This window comes from Mustela lutreola, chromosome 1, assembly GCF_030435805.1.
Source record: "Mustela lutreola isolate mMusLut2 chromosome 1, mMusLut2.pri, whole genome shotgun sequence".
Classification (NCBI taxonomy): Eukaryota; Metazoa; Chordata; class Mammalia; order Carnivora; family Mustelidae; genus Mustela; species Mustela lutreola.
In genome coordinates, this window is record NC_081290.1 from 47,244,578 (window position 1) to 47,263,896 (window position 19,319).

Sequence of the window (19,319 nt, forward strand, 5' to 3'; positions counted from 1 at the left end):
TTGAGATTGGTTAACTTCATTCATTAGTTCACTCAATAAATATTGATTACTGCCTACTATGTGCCAGATACTACCCTTAGTGCTGTGAACTAAGCCATGAACAGAAGGTCTCAGTCTTCATAAAACTTATGTTCTAGGGGGAAGGTTGGCAATGGGGTTAGGAAAAAAAAAAAATCAACAACTCATATTATAAGAAAAAATAGCAGGTAATAAAAAGGTAAATTACTTTTAAGCATTTTGAAAATGTTTGATACTTAGAAATCCCATTAATAACCTAGTAAAAAATGAAATTTTATAGGAATTATTATATTGTGATTTTTCCAAACAAGACATTTCAGTCCTAAATACTTCACCATGCATGTTCTAATAAGAACCTTCTCCTCCAATAATAACTACGATACTGCTATCACACCTAAGAAAACTAGTGTTAATATTTCACACATCTAATACCTAGTCCACCATCAAACTATTCCAGTTGTCCCCAAAATATCTTTTATAGTTTTTAAAATCCATAATCCATTAAAAATGCATGCATTACATTTCGTTGTTATGTCACTTTCCATGTAGCTGAATCTAGAGTCTCTTTGTTCTTTTCTCTTTCATGATATTGACTTTATTGAGGAGTCCAGGCCAGTTATCTTTTAGAATATGTTACAATATGGATTTGTCTTATTGGGTTTTTTGCAGCATTGATCACCTTCTTCTCCAGCCTCCATATCTCTTTTAAGCTTGAAATAATAAGTTATTTTTAATAGCCAGTCATAAACTGGTTATCCATGTATACCATGTTTTAGGAAATTATTCTTTTTAACAACAAGCTAAATTTTTATAATTTTTTTTTGGTCTTTTTACTAAAACATGCCTAGAGACCACTTCTGGCTCACTGAAACCAAAATGCTCACTGAAACCAAAATAAAATAATACCAAAGCTTCAAAATTTAGATCAAGAGAAGAGAAGAGAACTATATATAACAGCATTGATAATGGACAGTTATATCCAGGCAATAAAAGTATAATAATAATAATAGCTCTTTTATGTGGTTGTTATAAAGCTTAAAGATGTAAAGTGCCTGGAACAGTGACATAATAATGATGATAATAATAATCATTCAATAATCGATAGCTTTTACTATAGCTATTATTGTTCACAGCTTCCTCTTTAACAGACACATTTAAATACATTACCCTCTTTATCTGGAATATACTCTCCACGTTCTACTCCAATCCCCAACATATTTTTTCCTATTATCTGAGTAAATCTTACTCGCTTCTCAGGTCTTCATCTCTATTAAGATTTCTCTTCCTGATCCCTCACCGCAGATAGTAGTAGGTACATTTGCTTATAGTCTCTCACAGCACCCCTTCTTTCACCTATCATCACATAATCACACTTTGTCTAGCACATAATAGATGCTCAATGATTGAATCGATTTCTACTCTAAGTAATGTTGCAAGCATTTTTTAAAAAATTTGATACAACAGCCTAAGCAATGAATGAACAAAAAAGCATTTATCTGTAGGAGAAATATATAGCTGTGTGAAACGTATAAGCCTTAGTTCACTAAATATTTACAAACAGCTTTTCAGGAGTAATAGAATAGTCTTCATAAATTATATGAAATGCTGACAAAATAATCCCATTTACTGGCTTATTTTCAATGATCTCTCTCTCTCTTTTTAACTGTAAATACTTCTCTTAAATCCAAGACCTAAATAAAACACATTTGAGCACCTTATTCATGATCAATGAATTAATAATTATATATTGTTAGTTATAACAGTATAACCTTCTTCCACCCCCAATGTCCTATCCTCAATTTATCTGAATAAATCTTATTCAACTTTCAAGTCTTAGCTTAAATATCATCTCTTCTAATAAACCTTCTGTCACTTGCTTCCCCCACTTCAGACTGTGGCGGAAGGAAATACAAGAAAGCTTATTTGGGGGGTAAAAAAAAAGGAATTTTAATTCAGTCATTGCTATAAAAATAAAATTTGCATAAAGATTAAAAATCTAGTCTCTGGGCACCTAGGTAGCTCAGTCGGTAAAGTGTCTGCCTTCAGCCCAGGTCACGATCCCAGGGTCCTGGGCTCAAGTCCACATTGGGCTCCCTGCTCATCGAGGAGTGTGCTTCTTCCTCTCCCTTTGCCCCTCCACACTGCTTGTGCTCACTCTCTCTCTCATACTCTCTCTCTCAAATAAACAAATAAAATCTTTTAAAAAATAAAAAAATGAAAAAGTCCAATTCCTGAATTCATATTATTTATCCTATTATATAAGAAAAACTTAACTGAAATGGTTTAAGTTAGTGAAATCGTGAGTTCCCTGTTTCCAGAAATACTCAAGCAAAGGGACATGAACTTCAGAGGTTGAATGAGATAAACTTGGGTCCACTTCAACTCCAGTCATAGATAACTTTTTTCAGGCTCTATCTGTAGAAGTGCCTAAACAAGCCCAAAGTCTCAAAAATGCTTAAAAAAAAGTCCTGAGTGAAATAAGTCAAGCAAAGAGAGCCAATTATCATATGGTTTCACTTATTTGTGGAGCATAACAAATAGCATGGAGGACATGGGGAGTTAGAGAGGAGAAGGGAGTTGGGGGAAATTGGAAGGGGCGGTCAATCATGAGAGACTATGGACTCTGAAAAACAATCTGAGGGGTTTGAAGTGGCGGATGGGTGGGAGGTTGGGGTACCAGGTGGTGGGTATTATAGAGGGCACAGATTGCATGGAGCACTGGGTGTGGTGAAAAAATAATGAATACTGTTATGCTGAAAATAAATAAATTTAATTTAAAAAGTCCTATGCTATTTATTTAAATTAAAATCTTTATATTTAGCACACACAGAAAAAGTGGAAGTGGTAAATAAACTATTGAGAAATGACAGTGCACTAATGCAAGATACAAAGAAAATAATGGTTTCTACCCCAAAGTCATGAAATAAAGCTTTAAAATGCTACTTAAAAGAAAAATGAATGGCTTTTTACATTTAAAATGTTTAATAGGAAGACATTACCTTTTACCCAAACCCACATCCTCTCCAAATGAAATTATCGTTGCCTTCAAATCATTTTCCCTAATAATTGGAATCTATGGTATTAAGTCAAAGGATTTCAAGAGTTTTATAAAAAAGGTAATTTCTAAGCCATGAGATGCAAAAAAATTACAAAAGAATCACAATTGTATTGAAAACTCTAATTGGGTATTATCTATTGCCTTGCTACTTTTTTATAACTTTTAGGACTTCATCAAGATCAAAAGCTTCTGCACAGCAAAGGAAACAGTCCACAAAACAAAGAAGCAACCCACAGAATGGGAGAAGAGATTTGAAAATGACACTACAGGCAAGGGGTGATATCCAAGATCTGTAAAGAACTCCTCAAACTCAACACACAAAAAACAGATAATCATGCCAAAAAATGGGCAGAAGCCATGAATAGACACTTCTCCAAGGAAGACAAGCAAATGGCTAACAGACACATAAAAAAATGTTCATCATCATTAGCCATCAGGGAGATTCAATTCAAAACCACACTGAGAAACAATCTTACACCAATTAGAATGGCCAAAATTAACAAGACAGTAAACAACATGTGTTGGAGAGGATGTGGAGAAAGGGGAACCCTCTTACACTGTTGGTGGGAATGCAAGTTGGTACAGTCATCTGGGAAAACAGTGTAGAGATTCCTTAAGAAATTAAAAATAGGCTACCCTATGACCCTCCAATTGCACTACTGGGTATTTAACCCAAAGATAGAGATGTAGTGAAAAGAAGGGCCATCTGTACCCCAATGTTCATAGCAGTCAATGGCCACAGTCACCAAACTGTGGAAAGAACCAAGATGCCCTTCAACGGATGAATGGATAAAGAAGATATGGTCCATATATACAATGGAGTAATATGCCTCCATCAGAAAAGATGAATACCCAAATTTTGTATCAACACGGATGGGACTGGAAGAGATTATGCTGAGTGAAATAAGTCAAGCAGAGAGAGTCAATTATTATATGGTTTCACTTACTTGTGGAGCATAAGGAATAACACAGAGGACACTGGGAGATGGAGAAGAGAAGTAAGTTGGGGGAAATTGGAGGAGGAGACAAACCATGAGACACTGTGGACTCTGAGAAACAAACTGAGGATTTTGGAGGAGAGGGAGGTGGGGGCTGAGTGAGCCTGGTGGAGGATACTATGGAGGGCATGCATTGTATGAAATGGAAAAAAAAAAAGAAAGTAAATAAGTCTTTAAAAGCCATATACTTTAGTGTGTAAAAATTTTGAAATTATAAAATTACAAAATGATTTCCTTCACACTGAAAAAAATAAAGCAAAATAGTTATAACCTGCTATCTAAAGGAAAAAGATTTTAGTAATTCTCTGACTATAAAAGTAATACATTTATTCAAGATAATTTGGAAAAAAGAATAATATGTAAAGAATAGAATAATAAGTAAGTATCCTTAAGTTTCTATCAGCCAAAAATAACCATCATTAATATTTTGTTCTCTTCTTTCATTTGTTCTATGCATGTGTGTGTACAGCTGAGATATACACCTGTGTATATATATTTAATTAGGGTGGAATTAAATTGTTTTATATTTTGCCTTTTCCATTTAAAATTATATTATATACATTTTCCTATTTCATTATATTCTTTCAAAAGTAACATTTTTTAACTTTTTTTATTTGACAGACAGAGATCACAAGTAGGCAGAGAGGCAGGCAGAGAGAGAGGAGGAAGCAGGCTCCCCACTGAGCAGAGAACCTGATGCAGGGCTTGATTCCAGGACCCTGGGATCATGACCTGAGCTAAAGGCAGAGGCTTTAACCCACTGAGCCACCCAGGCGCCCCAAAAGTAACATTTTTAAGGGCCACATAACATTGCCTTTTGGAGATACCATGCTATATATATGCAAGCCTTACTGTTATTCATTTAGATTCTTTTAAATTTTTAAATATTATCATGAACATAAATTTCTGCATTTCCCCGATTCTTCCCTTTAGATAAGGTTCTAGAAATGGAATTACTAGGAAAAAGGGTGTGAATATTTTCTGAGAGGGAACAATTTTCTTTTTTTGTTTATTCAATTCATCCATCATTCCATCATTTAAAAAAAAAAAAAAAAAAAGGTATGTACTGAGCATCTGCCAAGAGGCAAGCACTGTGCCAGAATTTGAAGATACAGTTCTGGAAGGAGACAATGATCCTGCTTCACAGAGATGGCAGAATCTAGAAGATAGTATAGACAATCCCACAATATTGTGGGAGGAGGTCTAGGAAGCCTCCTGTATGGAGGATTGAAGACAAAGAAAAGGTACCTGAGAATCTGAGATCTCAGGGTCAGAAAGACTTCCTACAGAAACCATCATGTAACCTGACACCTGAGAATATGCAGAAGTTAGCCAGAATGTGTGAGATTTGTGGGGAGGCAGTTTCAGGTAGAAGCAACAGCATGAGCAGCAGTTCTCCTACTGGAACTACTGAAGGAAGTCAACCATGATTATATAGAGTAGATGTGGTGGAAATATGCAGGGGAGTAAGGAGGGGGAGGAACAATTTGAGGACACAAGAGATAAGACTTGAGTAGTAAAGAGGAGCAAGGTAATTTATAGTTTTTATAAGCAAAAATAAGAAGTTGCAGTTGTGTCCTAAAAGTCTGGGAAGTTTTGGGTTTATAAAAAAGATTTTATTTATTTATTTAAGAAAGAAAGCATGCTTGCACTTGAGCTTGAGCAGGGTGAGCAGCAGAAGGTGGAGTGGGGGGAGAGAATCTCAAGCAGATTCCCTGCCGAGTGTGGAGTCCTATGCAGGACTTGATTATCAGACCATGAGATCAAAACTGGAGCCAAAACAAGAGTCAGACCCTTAACCAACTGAGCCATCCAGAAACCCCCTAAAAGTCTGGGAAGTTTTAAGAAATGGAGTAACAAAACAGAAGGTAGAAAGATCAATTAGGAAGAGGATGAGAATTGAAGTTATATAAAACTTTTCATTTTTATTTAGGTTACTGGATTGACAGAGAACTGCACAAATTGACCACATAGCATATTTTGAATTTGTCTGAGCATTCCTGGAGTGGATAAAGAAACAGGCTGAATATCATCAGGTAGTACAGATTCTAAAGCCAGACTGTCTGAGTTGAAATTCCAACTCTTCCATCTACTAGTTTTGTGAAACTGGACCGATCTAAGATCCTAAGAGTAACACATCTCGCAGCCTTGTCATGAATGTTAAATGAGTAAATAATTGTAAAGCGCTAGAATGGTATGTGGCACATAATTAGAGCACTATGTGCTCACTAGTACTATTTCACAAGAAAATAGTACTTAAGGATACTGAGAATTAAGTATAAGGATAATTATACTTAATCACACACTGTATATCAGTTTCTTCAAATACGGCTTTTCTAAAAGGTGTAGCAAAGTAGTTCTCAAATTATTTTACATGGAAATAGGGTTTCACAGTCACATCAGTCTGAACAACACTGAATTAAATAAAATTAAACAGCTTCTTTATTGCAGAACATCTCAGAGCTCTTAACATGCCAAAATAAACTGTATGCAACAAAATTAAGGAGTATTGAACTAAAACCCAAAGTATAAAATAAACATCCATGAGCCCACACTTATATAATAAATAAATGGGGGGGGGAGGGAGGCAACTCTTCCATGCAGAAACACCAAATAATTTCTGCACAGACTCCCACCTCACGTTGGTGGAACCTAAATGTCTCACCTTACATGTGAACCATAAATAATGACTTCCTCCAAACAGTACAGTATACAAGGGGATGGGGACTGAAAAGTGACTTTGCAGTGGAACAGCCTCACAAATACTACCCAAGGCAGTAGAGCCAGGTCAACAACAATAGTGCCAATCATGTTGACAGTATATACCCTGATGTGATATGAGGAACATAAAGGGCACTTTCTATCTGTGGTCCTCCTCCAAGAACCTCCCCCTGCAGTCTAATCATGAGAAAAACATCAGACAAATTCCAATAGGGGGATATACTACAAAATACCTGACCAGTACTTCTCAAAACTGTTAAGGTCATCAAAAATAAGAAAAGTCTGAGAAACTGTCCTAGCCAACAAGAGCCTAAGGAGATATGACAAACAAATGTAATATGGTATCCTGGATGGGATCCTGGAACAGAAAAAGGAAGGTTAAAACTAAGGAAATACTCATAAAGTATGACCATTAGCTAATAGGGGAGACTAGGTGTGGAGTCTATCGAACTCTATAATATCTTCTTAATTCTGTAAATCTAAAATCTAAAACTCTTATAAAAAATCAAGTCTACCAGGTGGTAGGTATTATAGAGGGCACAGATTGCATGGAGCACTGGGTGTGGTGAAAAAATAATGAATACTGTTATGCTGAAAATAAATAAATTTAATTTAAAAAAATCAAGTCTATTAAAAAATCATAAAGTAAGTTGTGAAAGGAGTGAAAGGTACAGCACAGGGAATATAGTCAATGTAACCGTAATAGCAGTGTATGATGACAGATGGCAGCTACGCTTCTGGTGAACATCGTGATGTGCATAGACTCATCAAATCACTATGGGATACACCCGAAACTGTGCTCAACATCTGAAACTAATGTAACATTGTGGGTCAACTATACTTCAATAAAAATAAATACAAATAAAAGCCATGAATATTTTTTTAAATTTTTTATTTTTTATAAACATATATTTTTATCCCCAGGGGTACAGGTCTGTGAATCACCAGGTTTACACACTTCACAGCACTCACCAAAGCATACCTTCCCCAATGTCCATAAACCCACCCCCTTCTCCCAACCCCCTGCCCCCAGCAACCCTCAGTTTGTTTTGTGAGATTAAGAGTCACTTATGGTTTGTCTCCCTCCCAATCCCATCTTGTTTCATTGATTCTTCTCCTACCCACTTAAGCCCCCATGTTGCATCACCACTTCCTCATATCAGGGAGATCATATGATAGTTGTCTTTCTCTGCTTGACTTATTTCGCTAAGCATGATACGCTCTAGTTCCATCCATGTTGTCGCAAATGGCAAGATTTCATTTCTTTTGATGGCTGCATAGTATTCCATTGTGTATATATACCACATCTTCTTGATCCATTCATCTGTTGATGGACATCTAGGTTCTTTCCATAGTTTGGCTATTGTGGACATTGCTGCTATAAACATTCGGGTGCACGTGCCCCTTTGGATCACTACGTTTGTATCTTTAGGGTAAATACCCAATAGTGCAATTGCTGGGTCATAGGGCAGTTCTATTTTCATCATTTTGAGGTACCTTCATGCTGTTTTCCAGAGTGGCTGCACCAGCTTGCATTCCCACCAACAGTGGAGGAGGGTTCCCCTTTCTCCGCATCCTCGCCAGCATCTGTCATTTCCTGACTTGTTGATTTTAGCCATTCTGACTGGTGTGAGGTGATATCTCATTGTGGTTTTGATTTGTATTTCCCTGATGCCGAGTGATATGGAGCACTTTTTCATGTGGCTGTTGGCCATCTGGATGTCTTCTTTGCAGAAATGTCTGTTCATGTCCTCTGCCCATTTCTTGATTGGATTATTTGTTCTTTGGGTGTTGAGTTTGCTAAGTTCTTTATAGATTTTGGACACTAGTCCTTTATCTGATATGTCGTTTGCAAATATCTTCTCCCATTCTGTCAGTTGTCTTTTGGTTTTGTTAATGTTTCCTTTGCTGTGCAAAAGCTTTTGATCTTGATGAAATCCCAATAGTTCATTTCTGCCCTTGCTTCCCTTGCCTTTGGCGTTGTTCCTAGGAAGATGCTGCTGTGGCAGAGGTCGAAGAGGTTGCTGCCTGTGTTCTCCTCAAGGATTTTGATGGATTCCTTTCGCACATTGAGGTCCTTCATCCATTTTGAGTCTATTTTTGTGTGTGGTGTAAGGAAATGGTCCAATTTCATTTTTCTGCATGTGGCTGTCCAGTTTTCCCAGCACCATTTATTGAAGAGGCTGTCTTTTTTCCATTGGACATTCTTTCCTGCTTTGTCGAAGATTAGTTGACTGTAGAGTTGAGGGTCTATTTCTGGGCTCTCCATTCTGTACCATTGATCTATGTGTCTGTTTTTGTGCCAGTACCATGCTGTCTTGATGATGACAGCTTTGTAATAGAGCTTGAAATCCGGAATTGTAATGCCACCAACGTTGGCTTTCTTTTTCAATATCCCTTTGGCTATTCGAGGTCTTTTCTGGTTCCATATAAATTTTAGAATTATTTGTTCCATTTCTTTGAAAAAGATGGATGGTACTTTGATAGGAATTGCATTAAATGTGTAGATTGCTTTAGGTAGCATAGACATTTTCACAATATTTATTCTTCCAATCCAGGAGCATGGAACATTTTTCCATTTCTTTGTGTCTTCCTCAATTTCTTTCATGAGTACTTTATAGTTTTCTGAGTATAGATTCTGTGCCTCTTTGGTTAGGTTTATTCCTAGGTATCTTATGGTTTGGGGTGCAGTTGTAAATGGGATTGACTCCTTAATTTCTCTTTCTTCTGTCTTGTTGTTGGTGTAGAGAAATGCAACTGATTTCTGTGCATTGATTTTATATCCTGACACTTTACTGAATTCCTGTACAAGTTCTAGCAGTTTTGGAGTGGAGTCTTTTGGGTTTTCCACATATAGTATCATATCATCTGCGAAGAGTGATAATTTGACTTCTTTGCCGATTTGGATGCCTTTAATTTCCTTTTGTTGTCTGATTGCTGAGGCTAGGACCTCTAGTACTATGTTGAATAGCAGTGGTGATAATGGACATCCCTGCCGTGTTCCTGACCTTAGCGGAAAAGCTTTCAGTTTTTCTCCATTGAGAATGATATTTGCAGTGGGTTTTTCATAGATGGCTTTGATGATATTGAGGTATGTGCCCTCTATCCCTACACTTCGAAGAGTTTTGATCAGGAAGGGATGCTGTACTTTGTCAAATGCTTTTTCAGCATCTATTGAGAGTATCATATGGTTCTTGTTCTTTCTTTTATTGATCTGTTGTATCACATTGACTGATTTGCGGATGTTGAACCAACCTTGCAGCCCTGGAATAAATCCCACTTGGTTGTGGTGAGTAATCCTTTTAATGTACTGTTGAATCCTATTGGCTGGTATTTTGTTGAGTATTTTCGCGTCTGTGTTCATCAAGGATATTGGTCTATAGCTCTCTTTTTTGATGGGATCCTTCTCTGGTTTTGGGATCAAGGTGATGCTGGCCTCATAAAGTGAGTTTGGAAGTTTTCCTTCCATTTCTATTTTTTGGAACAGTTTCAGGAGAATAGGAATTAGTTCTTCTTTAAATGTTTGGTAGAATTCCCCCGGGAATCCGTCTGGCCCTGGGCTTTTGTTTGTTTGGAGATTTTTAATGACTGTTTCAATCTCCTTACTGGTTATGGGTCTGTTCAGGCTTTCTATTTCTTCCTGGTTCAGTTGTGGTAGTTTATATGTTTCTAGGAATGCATCCATTTCTTCCAGATTGTCAAATTTGTTGGCGTAGAGTTGCTCATAGTATGTTCTTATAATAGTTTGTATTTCTTTGGTGTTAGTTGTGATCTCTCCTCTTTCACTCATGATTTTATTTATTTGGGTCCTTTCTCTTTTCTTTTTGATAAGTCGGGCCAGGGGTTTATCAATTTTATTAATTCTTTCAAAGAATCAGCTCCTAGTTTCGTTGATTTGTTCTATTGTTTTTTTGGTTTCTATTTCATTGATTTCTGCTCCGATATTTATGATTTCTCTCTCCTGCTGGGCTTAGGGTTTCTTTCTTGTTCTTTCTCCAGCTCCTTTAGGTGTAGGGTTAGGTTGTATACCTGAGACCTTTCTTGTTTCTTGAGAAAGGCTTAAAGCCATGAATTTTTAATCAATCAATCAATTAATTAATTAAACTGTGTTCACTAAAAGGAAGGTGGTATGGGCCTCAATTTCCAAACTCATTTGTCCATGGAACCCTTTTTTGTGGAGCCTCTCTCAGGGCTAGTATTCAGTAGAAAACACTCTGGGAAATGCTGATGCACTGTAAGAAACCTCTTTCCCTCATCAACCCAGAAAACTGAACACCAATCTAGCTTGCCTAAACCTGTAGAAAGTTGATTTACATCCAACTCTGAAGACACAATTAAGACCAGAATAAAGTTCAAATAACTCATGAAACTTTAATAGGAAAAAAATCAAATTTTTCCAGGCACCAGTTCCAATATATTTTCTGCTGACTTGTTTAATGAATAAAATTAGAAGGAAATACTTATTTTTTTTTAAAGTTCTTTTTGATTGTAAAGAACAACTTAATAAGGAACCACCTATGCCCAGGTCCTCCCTAGCACTCCTACAGAATGTTTTAGCCAGCTCCCCCATAGCACATAGTACTTCCTACCTTACACTCCAACTATTTATGCCCACGTCTTCTTTCAATGATTAAACCATGAGTTACCCATAGGCAGAATCTTTATTTAATTTCTTTCTTTCTTTTAAGATTTATTTATTCATTAGAGAAAAAGAGGGAGAGACGGAGAGCAAGCTGAGGGGAAGGGCAGATGGAGGCGGAGAGGGGAACCTAAGCAGACTCCACACTGAGCATGGAGCAAAGCATGGGGCTCAATCTCACAACCCTAAGATCATGACTTGAACTGAAACCAAGATTTGGATGCTTAACTGACTGTGCCACCCAAGTGCCTTATATCTAGTTTATTTCTGAATCTTCTTAGCACATAATAGTGTCTTTTAGCAGGCATTCAGTAAAGATCTTTTAAATGAATATCACAATAATTGGTAGAAGAGATGACAAGCACCTTTACTATTAATTTCACATAAACTTCCCAAGTTCTTGCTACTTAAAAGTCAGTATGCTAGATGTAATGGGTAAACAAAAATGTTTTTAAGTTGTTACTGCTTCCAAGAGGCTTATAACAAAAGCCAAAAAGATGTACACAGAAATTGCTCTAACAGAACAGAATTTGTGATAAGAACTGTAAAATGATAGTGTGCTACAAGAGTCCAAAAGAGGGAGAGGTCCTTTTCAATGGGGATGACAACTATCACAGAGAAGAATGTCCTCTGAGTTGACTCTCACAAATTAGATGGTTTTTCATAATGCTAATCAGGCAGAAAGAGCTTTCTGGGACAAGAAAACGAAATGAGGAAAGTGTTAAAAGATGCAAGAGGAAAAGGCAAAATGATTCACTTGGAAGGGCACACAGAACAGTTATAAGACAGTGGAGATTGATAAAGGGGAAGGGGAAGCTAGGGACAAACAGTAAAATTCTTAAATGTTGAGCTTTGGAGTGGCAACTTGTTAGGCATTGGTAGTCACTGAACATTTGGGAGAAGGCAGTGAGATACATTATAAGGTTTCACCTGCTTGTACCTAAAATTAATTGTAGTAAGAGTATATATGATGAGAGGGAGGGAGACAAGTTGAAAATCAGGAGGTGTAAGAATAAGACAAGGATGTGAATTAATGTTTGAAACAAAGCTAGCACTCAATAAAAGGCAGTAGTCCTCCTCATCATCACTGTGACCACCATGGTAATGGTCTTGATGATAAAAAGGAAGGAGAGGCTATAAGACTATGGGAAGAAATAATCTGTAGAACTTAATGACTATTTGGATATAGAAAACAGAGATCAAAGATATTTCAAGTCTAAATTACTATAGTAACGATAAATTAATAGAAATAGAAGGTCAGGAAGAGATGCTCATTTTAGGAACAATGTAATAAATTCAGTTTTAGACATGTTGATTTTGACCTCACAGAAGAAATGTACAGTAGATAGTTGATTATAGAGGATTAGAGGCAAAAAAGATGTGGCGGCACAGAAGAGGGAAGCTGTGGAAATCTGAATGAGATGACCTGAATGCTCTTAATAAACTAAGTGGCAAATATTAAAAGCATTTAAACATTTAAAATGAGATAGAAGTAGAATTAGGGGCTACACCAGCATGAAAAATTCTGGGAAAATCTAACCGGAAAGCAGGTAAGGCATGATGAATAATAAAATAATTGACAGGCAGCAAAATGAATCCACTCGAGGACAAATAAATGGATTTAGAACTAAACTGATGGTAAATACACAATTCATGTGACTTTCCTAAGTAATTCCACAGTTAGGGAGAAGAAAGCAGATGACAGAAGGAGCCATTGGCTGAGGACTGGAAAGGCAGACAGAACAGAAGTCAAACAGGGCAAGAGGCGATGAGGTGCAAGGGGGCACACTGATGGAGTGGTACTTACGCCATTCAGACTAATGAGCTTTTGTGCAAAGAGGAGAGAACTGCCTAATACAACAGGGAGCTTAAGAACTAGATGACTCTGCGAGAACAAATAAAAGATAGGCAGACACTAACTGGTAGAGGACATATTTAGTGTGACTACAGTTAAAGAATTAATTATTTCAATAAATCGTGTTCCATGGGCTAAGCACTGTACTGGATGCCAAGAATTAAAAAACACAATCCCTGCCCTTAAAGAATGAAAAATGTGGTACGGGGATTGACAAGGTTCCTGTAAAAAGACAAGTGGCAAACATTTTAGACTTTGCAGGTCATAAGGGATCTATGCAACGACTAAACTCTGACATTGTTGTGTGAAAGCACCCACTGACAATGTGTAAATAAATGAACAAGACTATTTTCCAATAAAATATATTTTATTAATTCCTATAATTTTCATGGGTCACAGATATTATTATTCTGCGGGCTTTTCAGCCAGTTGAAAAACGTAAAAGAAAATAGTCTTAGCTTGCCAGCTGTACAAAAACGGGCTGCAGGGAAGATCTGGCCCAGGGGCTATGGTGTACCAACCCCTGAGTTAGTGGGTAAGTCTGGGAAGAAAAGAGAGGAGTAGCATAATATATACACAATACATATACTTACCCATCATATGTGTTCTCAGCAACTGCAGTGGGCTTGAAGAATGGACCTATTATTTACCTCTCTACTACTTCTTTTCCATCATGATAGGAAAATAACTTTAGCAACTTCTTTCTCACACTTAATATGCTAAAACTGGTTCCCTTTGGAAATTTTCAAATTTCACCAAAAAAATATTCATACCCAACCTTTTTACTTTTTTGAGTTTATATCTTTATAACAAAAGAGCAAACTATCTTATCACACATGTATCATTTAATGATTATGCTTTATGACATATCAATAATACTGTCTGATTGCTAGACCTAAGGGTGCCACCCAGAGATAAGAATATATTACATATTTCCTCAAATATCTTCATGTTATTGCTTCCTTTAACCATCTGATTTTGAGAGCTTTTTAAATGAAAATAAAAGTTGATAAATAAAAGAGCTGCCACACATCCAATGCTTGAATGATGATAATTCAAAGCAGCAGATTATTTCCCAGGAGCAAAACGAACCACTGTGATAACTGAGGTTGAGTGATGGGTTCATGGAAGTTCTTTGGGATATATTTTAAACTTTTCATGATAATTTCTGAGACTATGATCGAGAAAGGTCCACTTTGTGGTGCCCATTAAACACCTTGGCAGTGGCAGAGAGTCACACTCAGTGCCTTGAGGAAGGCTCGCAGAGGCTACCTCAGAGGCTACCTCATAGGCTACTTCATAGGCAGGTGCACGAGGCCCTGCTGAAGTGAAAAACAGTCTAGAGGTCAAGGGCATGTGACAGAAGGTGTTTCTATTTTAACAGTTCTTTACAATTTTCTGTGTAAAACTTCATTTTTAAAGTGAATTTTAGTTGTTTCAGCAGGTTCATTTGAGTTCTGTGACAGAATACAGTTAGTAAATAGCAAGCCTGCTGTGAGACAAACCAATTTCAAATACAGTATCAGTATCACCGGCTTCAAAAGCCAATATTTCAAAGGAAAAGTGAATCAGTTCATTCCCATCTCATTCTTTTACTATCACAGAGCATGAGAAATAAATGGTCACATAATACTTTTATCACATTTACAATTTTAGGCCAGTATGGTACATTATTTTTTCTCCTCCTACTCAACATTTTCAGGATAACTGTGTGCTTCTTGGTTACTGAGAGTAAAAAGGAAGAGCATGTAAATACTATTCAGATTGCCGGAGTGGGTCCTACCCAGGCTACTATACAATAGATAATATATACTCCTGATGTCCATAAGGATCTTCCATTCTGTATTATACAACTTGGCATGGAAAATAAAATTGAAATGAACGATAGCCAACCTGTGCTTTCCTCATGTAAACCAAAGGTTCTTTCAGATGTTCAGGAGGTGCAGCAGGGTGACTAGGTAAAGGAAACCTATGGACAAAAAGAGCCTGCTAAATATTGTGCATTACCTTGATAAATAATTAATTTTCTTTGTTAGAAATTACTTACCTCTGTGGTCCATGTCATAAGTGAACCAGAATATCTGTTAGCAATATTTTCTGTTTATAGAAGGCACAACAACATAACAAAGTGTTCTTATCCTACTAGTATTGTAATTTTAGATTAGAAATTTAATCACTTGTTAAAAAAAGTTGAATTGCACAATAATCTGAATTCATAATTTGAGGTAATTTTAAAATCACTGAGCTTTGTAAATGCTCATGTAAAAATTGTCAGAGCTGTTACTTTTAGCATAAAAATATTGTTAACATTTAGAGGAATTTTTTAAGGCTGAATAAAAATCCATGAACTTGCTAACATATCAACTGTTTTCATTTCTCCCAATTTCCTTTTCAATATGATTATATATTTTTTACATAGTTGAAATAATAATATAAATACTATCTTTCAAATGAGCCATGTTCTAATATATACTCCACATATTTAATAGAATTTAAAAATGTTAATGTCTTATGGATTCTTTCTGTTTTCTATGTAACTTTATATTCAAATTCAAAATATCTTGTTTTTATTAAGAAAACAATTATTCAACAAATATTTGAGCCATTCTAGGTACTAAGTATACAGTGGTAATTGAGACAATATCCCCTGTTCTCATATACCCAACATTCTAGTGAAGAAAGACAGTCAATAATTATAAAAAGAAACAAATTGATGGAACAATATCAGGTAGTAATACATGCCATGAGAAAATGAGAGTGGGGTAATGAGACAAGTGATTTGGAAGGAAAGGTGTCTATGGGAGCTAATACTTGAACTAAGATGTAAGTGAGAAGGAGCCAACCCATACAAAGATCTAGGGGAAGAACATTCCAGGCAAGAACATTTCAGGCAAGACCCTGAGTTAGGAACATTTAGAATGTTTAAAAATCAGAAAAAGCCAGAATGGTTGGAATATAATGATTGAGACACAGAGTTACATGAAATCACAGAAAGCACAATGGGAAAACATAACAGTTCAACATTTATTTAGAGATTCCAGTCTCTTTCATAGGAACAAATAACTCCTATCAAAATTAGTCTTAACACTTGTACCTACAGCAAAGCAACCATGTTCCAATACTCAAAAACCATACACTGAATTTTCAAGAAATGTCTCATCCAAAGTGGGACACCAACACATAAAGTGTTTATGATCTACCAAGCTTAATTATACTTATCCCAGGACTTAAGAGTAAAAAGCTCAAACGTCCAAAGGAAACACATCTGGAATAGAAAAAGCAACTTGTTCAATCCAATCTCTAAAACAGTTTCACTAACTAATTATTTCTAGATAATTGTTTTTTCCACTAAAATCTATACTCCATGTACCTAAATAAATCATCTTTCCCCATTCAAATGAAAAAAAAACTAAGTCTCAGTTTTCTCTCTTCTGTAAAATGGTTGTAATAAAAAATTCCACAATCACAGAGTTGTTGTGAAGATAACATTCCATAAGGCAATATATTTAAAGTGCTTAGCACAGCGCTTACATAAATATCATTTAATCATGTAAATTACCTATTAAATATTAACTATTAACACAACAATAATTAAATAAGCTTGACCCCATGATCCCAAGATCATGACCTGAGGCAAAACCAAGAGTCAGTCACTTAACAGACTGAACCCAGGCGCTCCAATTAAGTAGTCAATATGAAGTGGGAAGAACTAACCTAGCCTACAATTAAAGTTTCAGGTAAATAATAGAATACAAAATTTTTTCTCTCTCTTTTAAACAAGAATTGGACAAAAATCTTTGTCATGTTTTCTAAAATGAAGTTAACAATTTTCATGTATCATCTGTATAGTTCATGTGTTTACACCTTTATTAGGTAAGAGCATATTTTTTTTACTTAACCTAGTGAATTCTTCTACTCTATTTTTTGCATTCTTCACTTGTCCATCTAATGATTTCTGCCAATGAAAAATGCAACACAATATACTAAGTCCACTTTATTCTTCTGATTTATGTTAGTGGAAACACTTCTCCACCCTGTCTATGTCCTTCCCTGTGAAAAGAGCTCCATTACTGTAACATTCTTGGCTTCTCTCTAGGGCTTTACTTGTTATACCATAGAAGAGGTATAGTGCCTTATCCAACTTTTAAATTTTGGAATAATAAACTGACCATGCTCACCAATGTTATTTAACTAGAAAGTAAGTCTATTTAATTTTGGAGTTCAGTTAAAGGACTCATTTTGCTTTTGCATTAAGCTACGTCCTCTTATCTAGTCTTCACCAGTAATAAAAGTATAATTTTGATCACCCATTTGCCTTTATGTTTTATGTTATTTCTCAATTTCTGCAGAACCCGAGTAAAAAAGGTATTACTTACTCCTTCAAAAATCCCAACAACTTATTAAAAATATTTATTTAATGTCTATTAGGATACTGAAAATAAGACAATGAATGAAATATTGTCCTTCCCATCAAGTAAAAAGGCACTCACTGTTCACTCACAGAACAATTTTCAGGAATGGATTAGACAAAAATAGCAATCACCAGTAATATCTCCTCAGATGAGAATTCACTGTTTGTAATTACACAGAACCAGATGCTTTTATTCCACCAATACTGGACATAAAGACAAAGTTACAAGCTTTCTGTGTAATAGGCAGAGATAAATCACTATGTTCTATATTAAACTATAAACTAAATTATAAACTGTATATATAAACTATATTAGTTTAAGTAACCTGTGCCATCTCTATACATACTGTACATTTAAGACCTTACTTATCATGATAAACATCTACTCCTTGGTGACTAGTACCAGGGGTATGGTCACAGTCAACTTCCATTAACAGATAGCACTTAAATACAGTATTATTTAAGAATTTGTAAATCTGTTGGGAAAATGGTGATAAGTAAAGAAGTAAATACTAGTTTTTTAAATGTGGGTTTAAGCACAGGTCCACAGGCCTTCATCTGAGTCTCTTTATTTTTAAAAACAATCTTGATAAACTGGGTTATCTTGTTTCCTAGTTAACAGCAGATTAGAAGGGGCAATTATAAACAGAAGTGTTAGAATCTAGGGAATGCTAGAGACATAAGCGCATTGATAGCAGTAAAAAAAAAAAAAGAAAAGAAAAAGACATAAGAACTCAATTAGACTATAAACTCCATGAATGTAGGAATCGATTTCTTGTTCTATAATATATTCCCAGTGCCTAGCATAGTGCTAGCACATGGTAGGTGCTCAATGAATAAGTGATGAATAATGGGATATTGAATAAACTATAAAAGCTAACTCTAGAACTTTATTCTTTATAATAACAAATAGTTATATACACACTCTGAGGGCAAGTCCACATTAACAAAAACATTGATTTTTCCTAATAACACCAATTTTGAAAAAAAAAAAAAGGAAGTTAATTATATTTTATATTTAGAATGGTTGCTTTATAAAGATAGAAAAAGGGTAATATCCAAAATGGCAATAATAAAAAGAATATTGATAAGCTTCAGTTATCTGAAATATTAGCTTAATTCCCTTACTATACTAGATAAATGAATTGTTAATATAAAAATATTGGTGTAAAAAACAACACTTATTAATTATTCATTCTCAGGCAAGACTTTGATTTTTAAATGTATTAACTTACATGAAATGTTATATACATACTAATGAAAAATAACAATATAATGAGTGTACATAGCAATACTATATTCATTACTTACAAAGTAAATACAGCTAAACATAACAGTATCTCAAAATACGTAGGAAAAACTCACACACTCAGTTCACTATAAACAGCATTCTGAAGTTTCTTCTCCCAACCTATTTTTAAAAAAAGAATAAAATATATGAACATATTAGTTTTAAAAATAAGCATACAACATAATTAAATTTATCTCACTAAGACTCTAACATTATATTCATTTGTGGAAGAACTTTATCAATTGCCAATTGCTGTGTGTTATTAAGGAATTATTTCCTATACATTCACTCTGTTGGCAAATACTGAGTACAAAATTATCAGTATGAC

At 35.4% G+C, this 19,319-nt stretch overlaps 1 protein-coding gene across 4 annotated transcripts in view; it reads right to left on the reverse strand.

Moving 5' to 3' along the window:
* The window catches only part of TBC1D19 (TBC1 domain family member 19), a 166,924-nt gene that overhangs the window by 106,305 nt on the left and 41,300 nt on the right, over positions 1 to 19,319 (reverse strand). For 3 of the 4 annotated variants that reach the window (XM_059164109.1, XM_059164125.1, XM_059164118.1), the window contains exons 3-4: positions 19,066 to 19,111; positions 15,183 to 15,258 (exon numbers count right to left, since the gene is read on the reverse strand). In XM_059164109.1, the coding sequence (XP_059020092.1) occupies positions 15,183 to 15,258; positions 19,066 to 19,111 (122 nt within the window). Of the gene's footprint in view, positions 1 to 15,182; positions 15,259 to 19,011; positions 19,112 to 19,319 lie in introns of all 4 variants that reach the window. The other variant, XM_059164134.1, reaches the window with a different exon arrangement.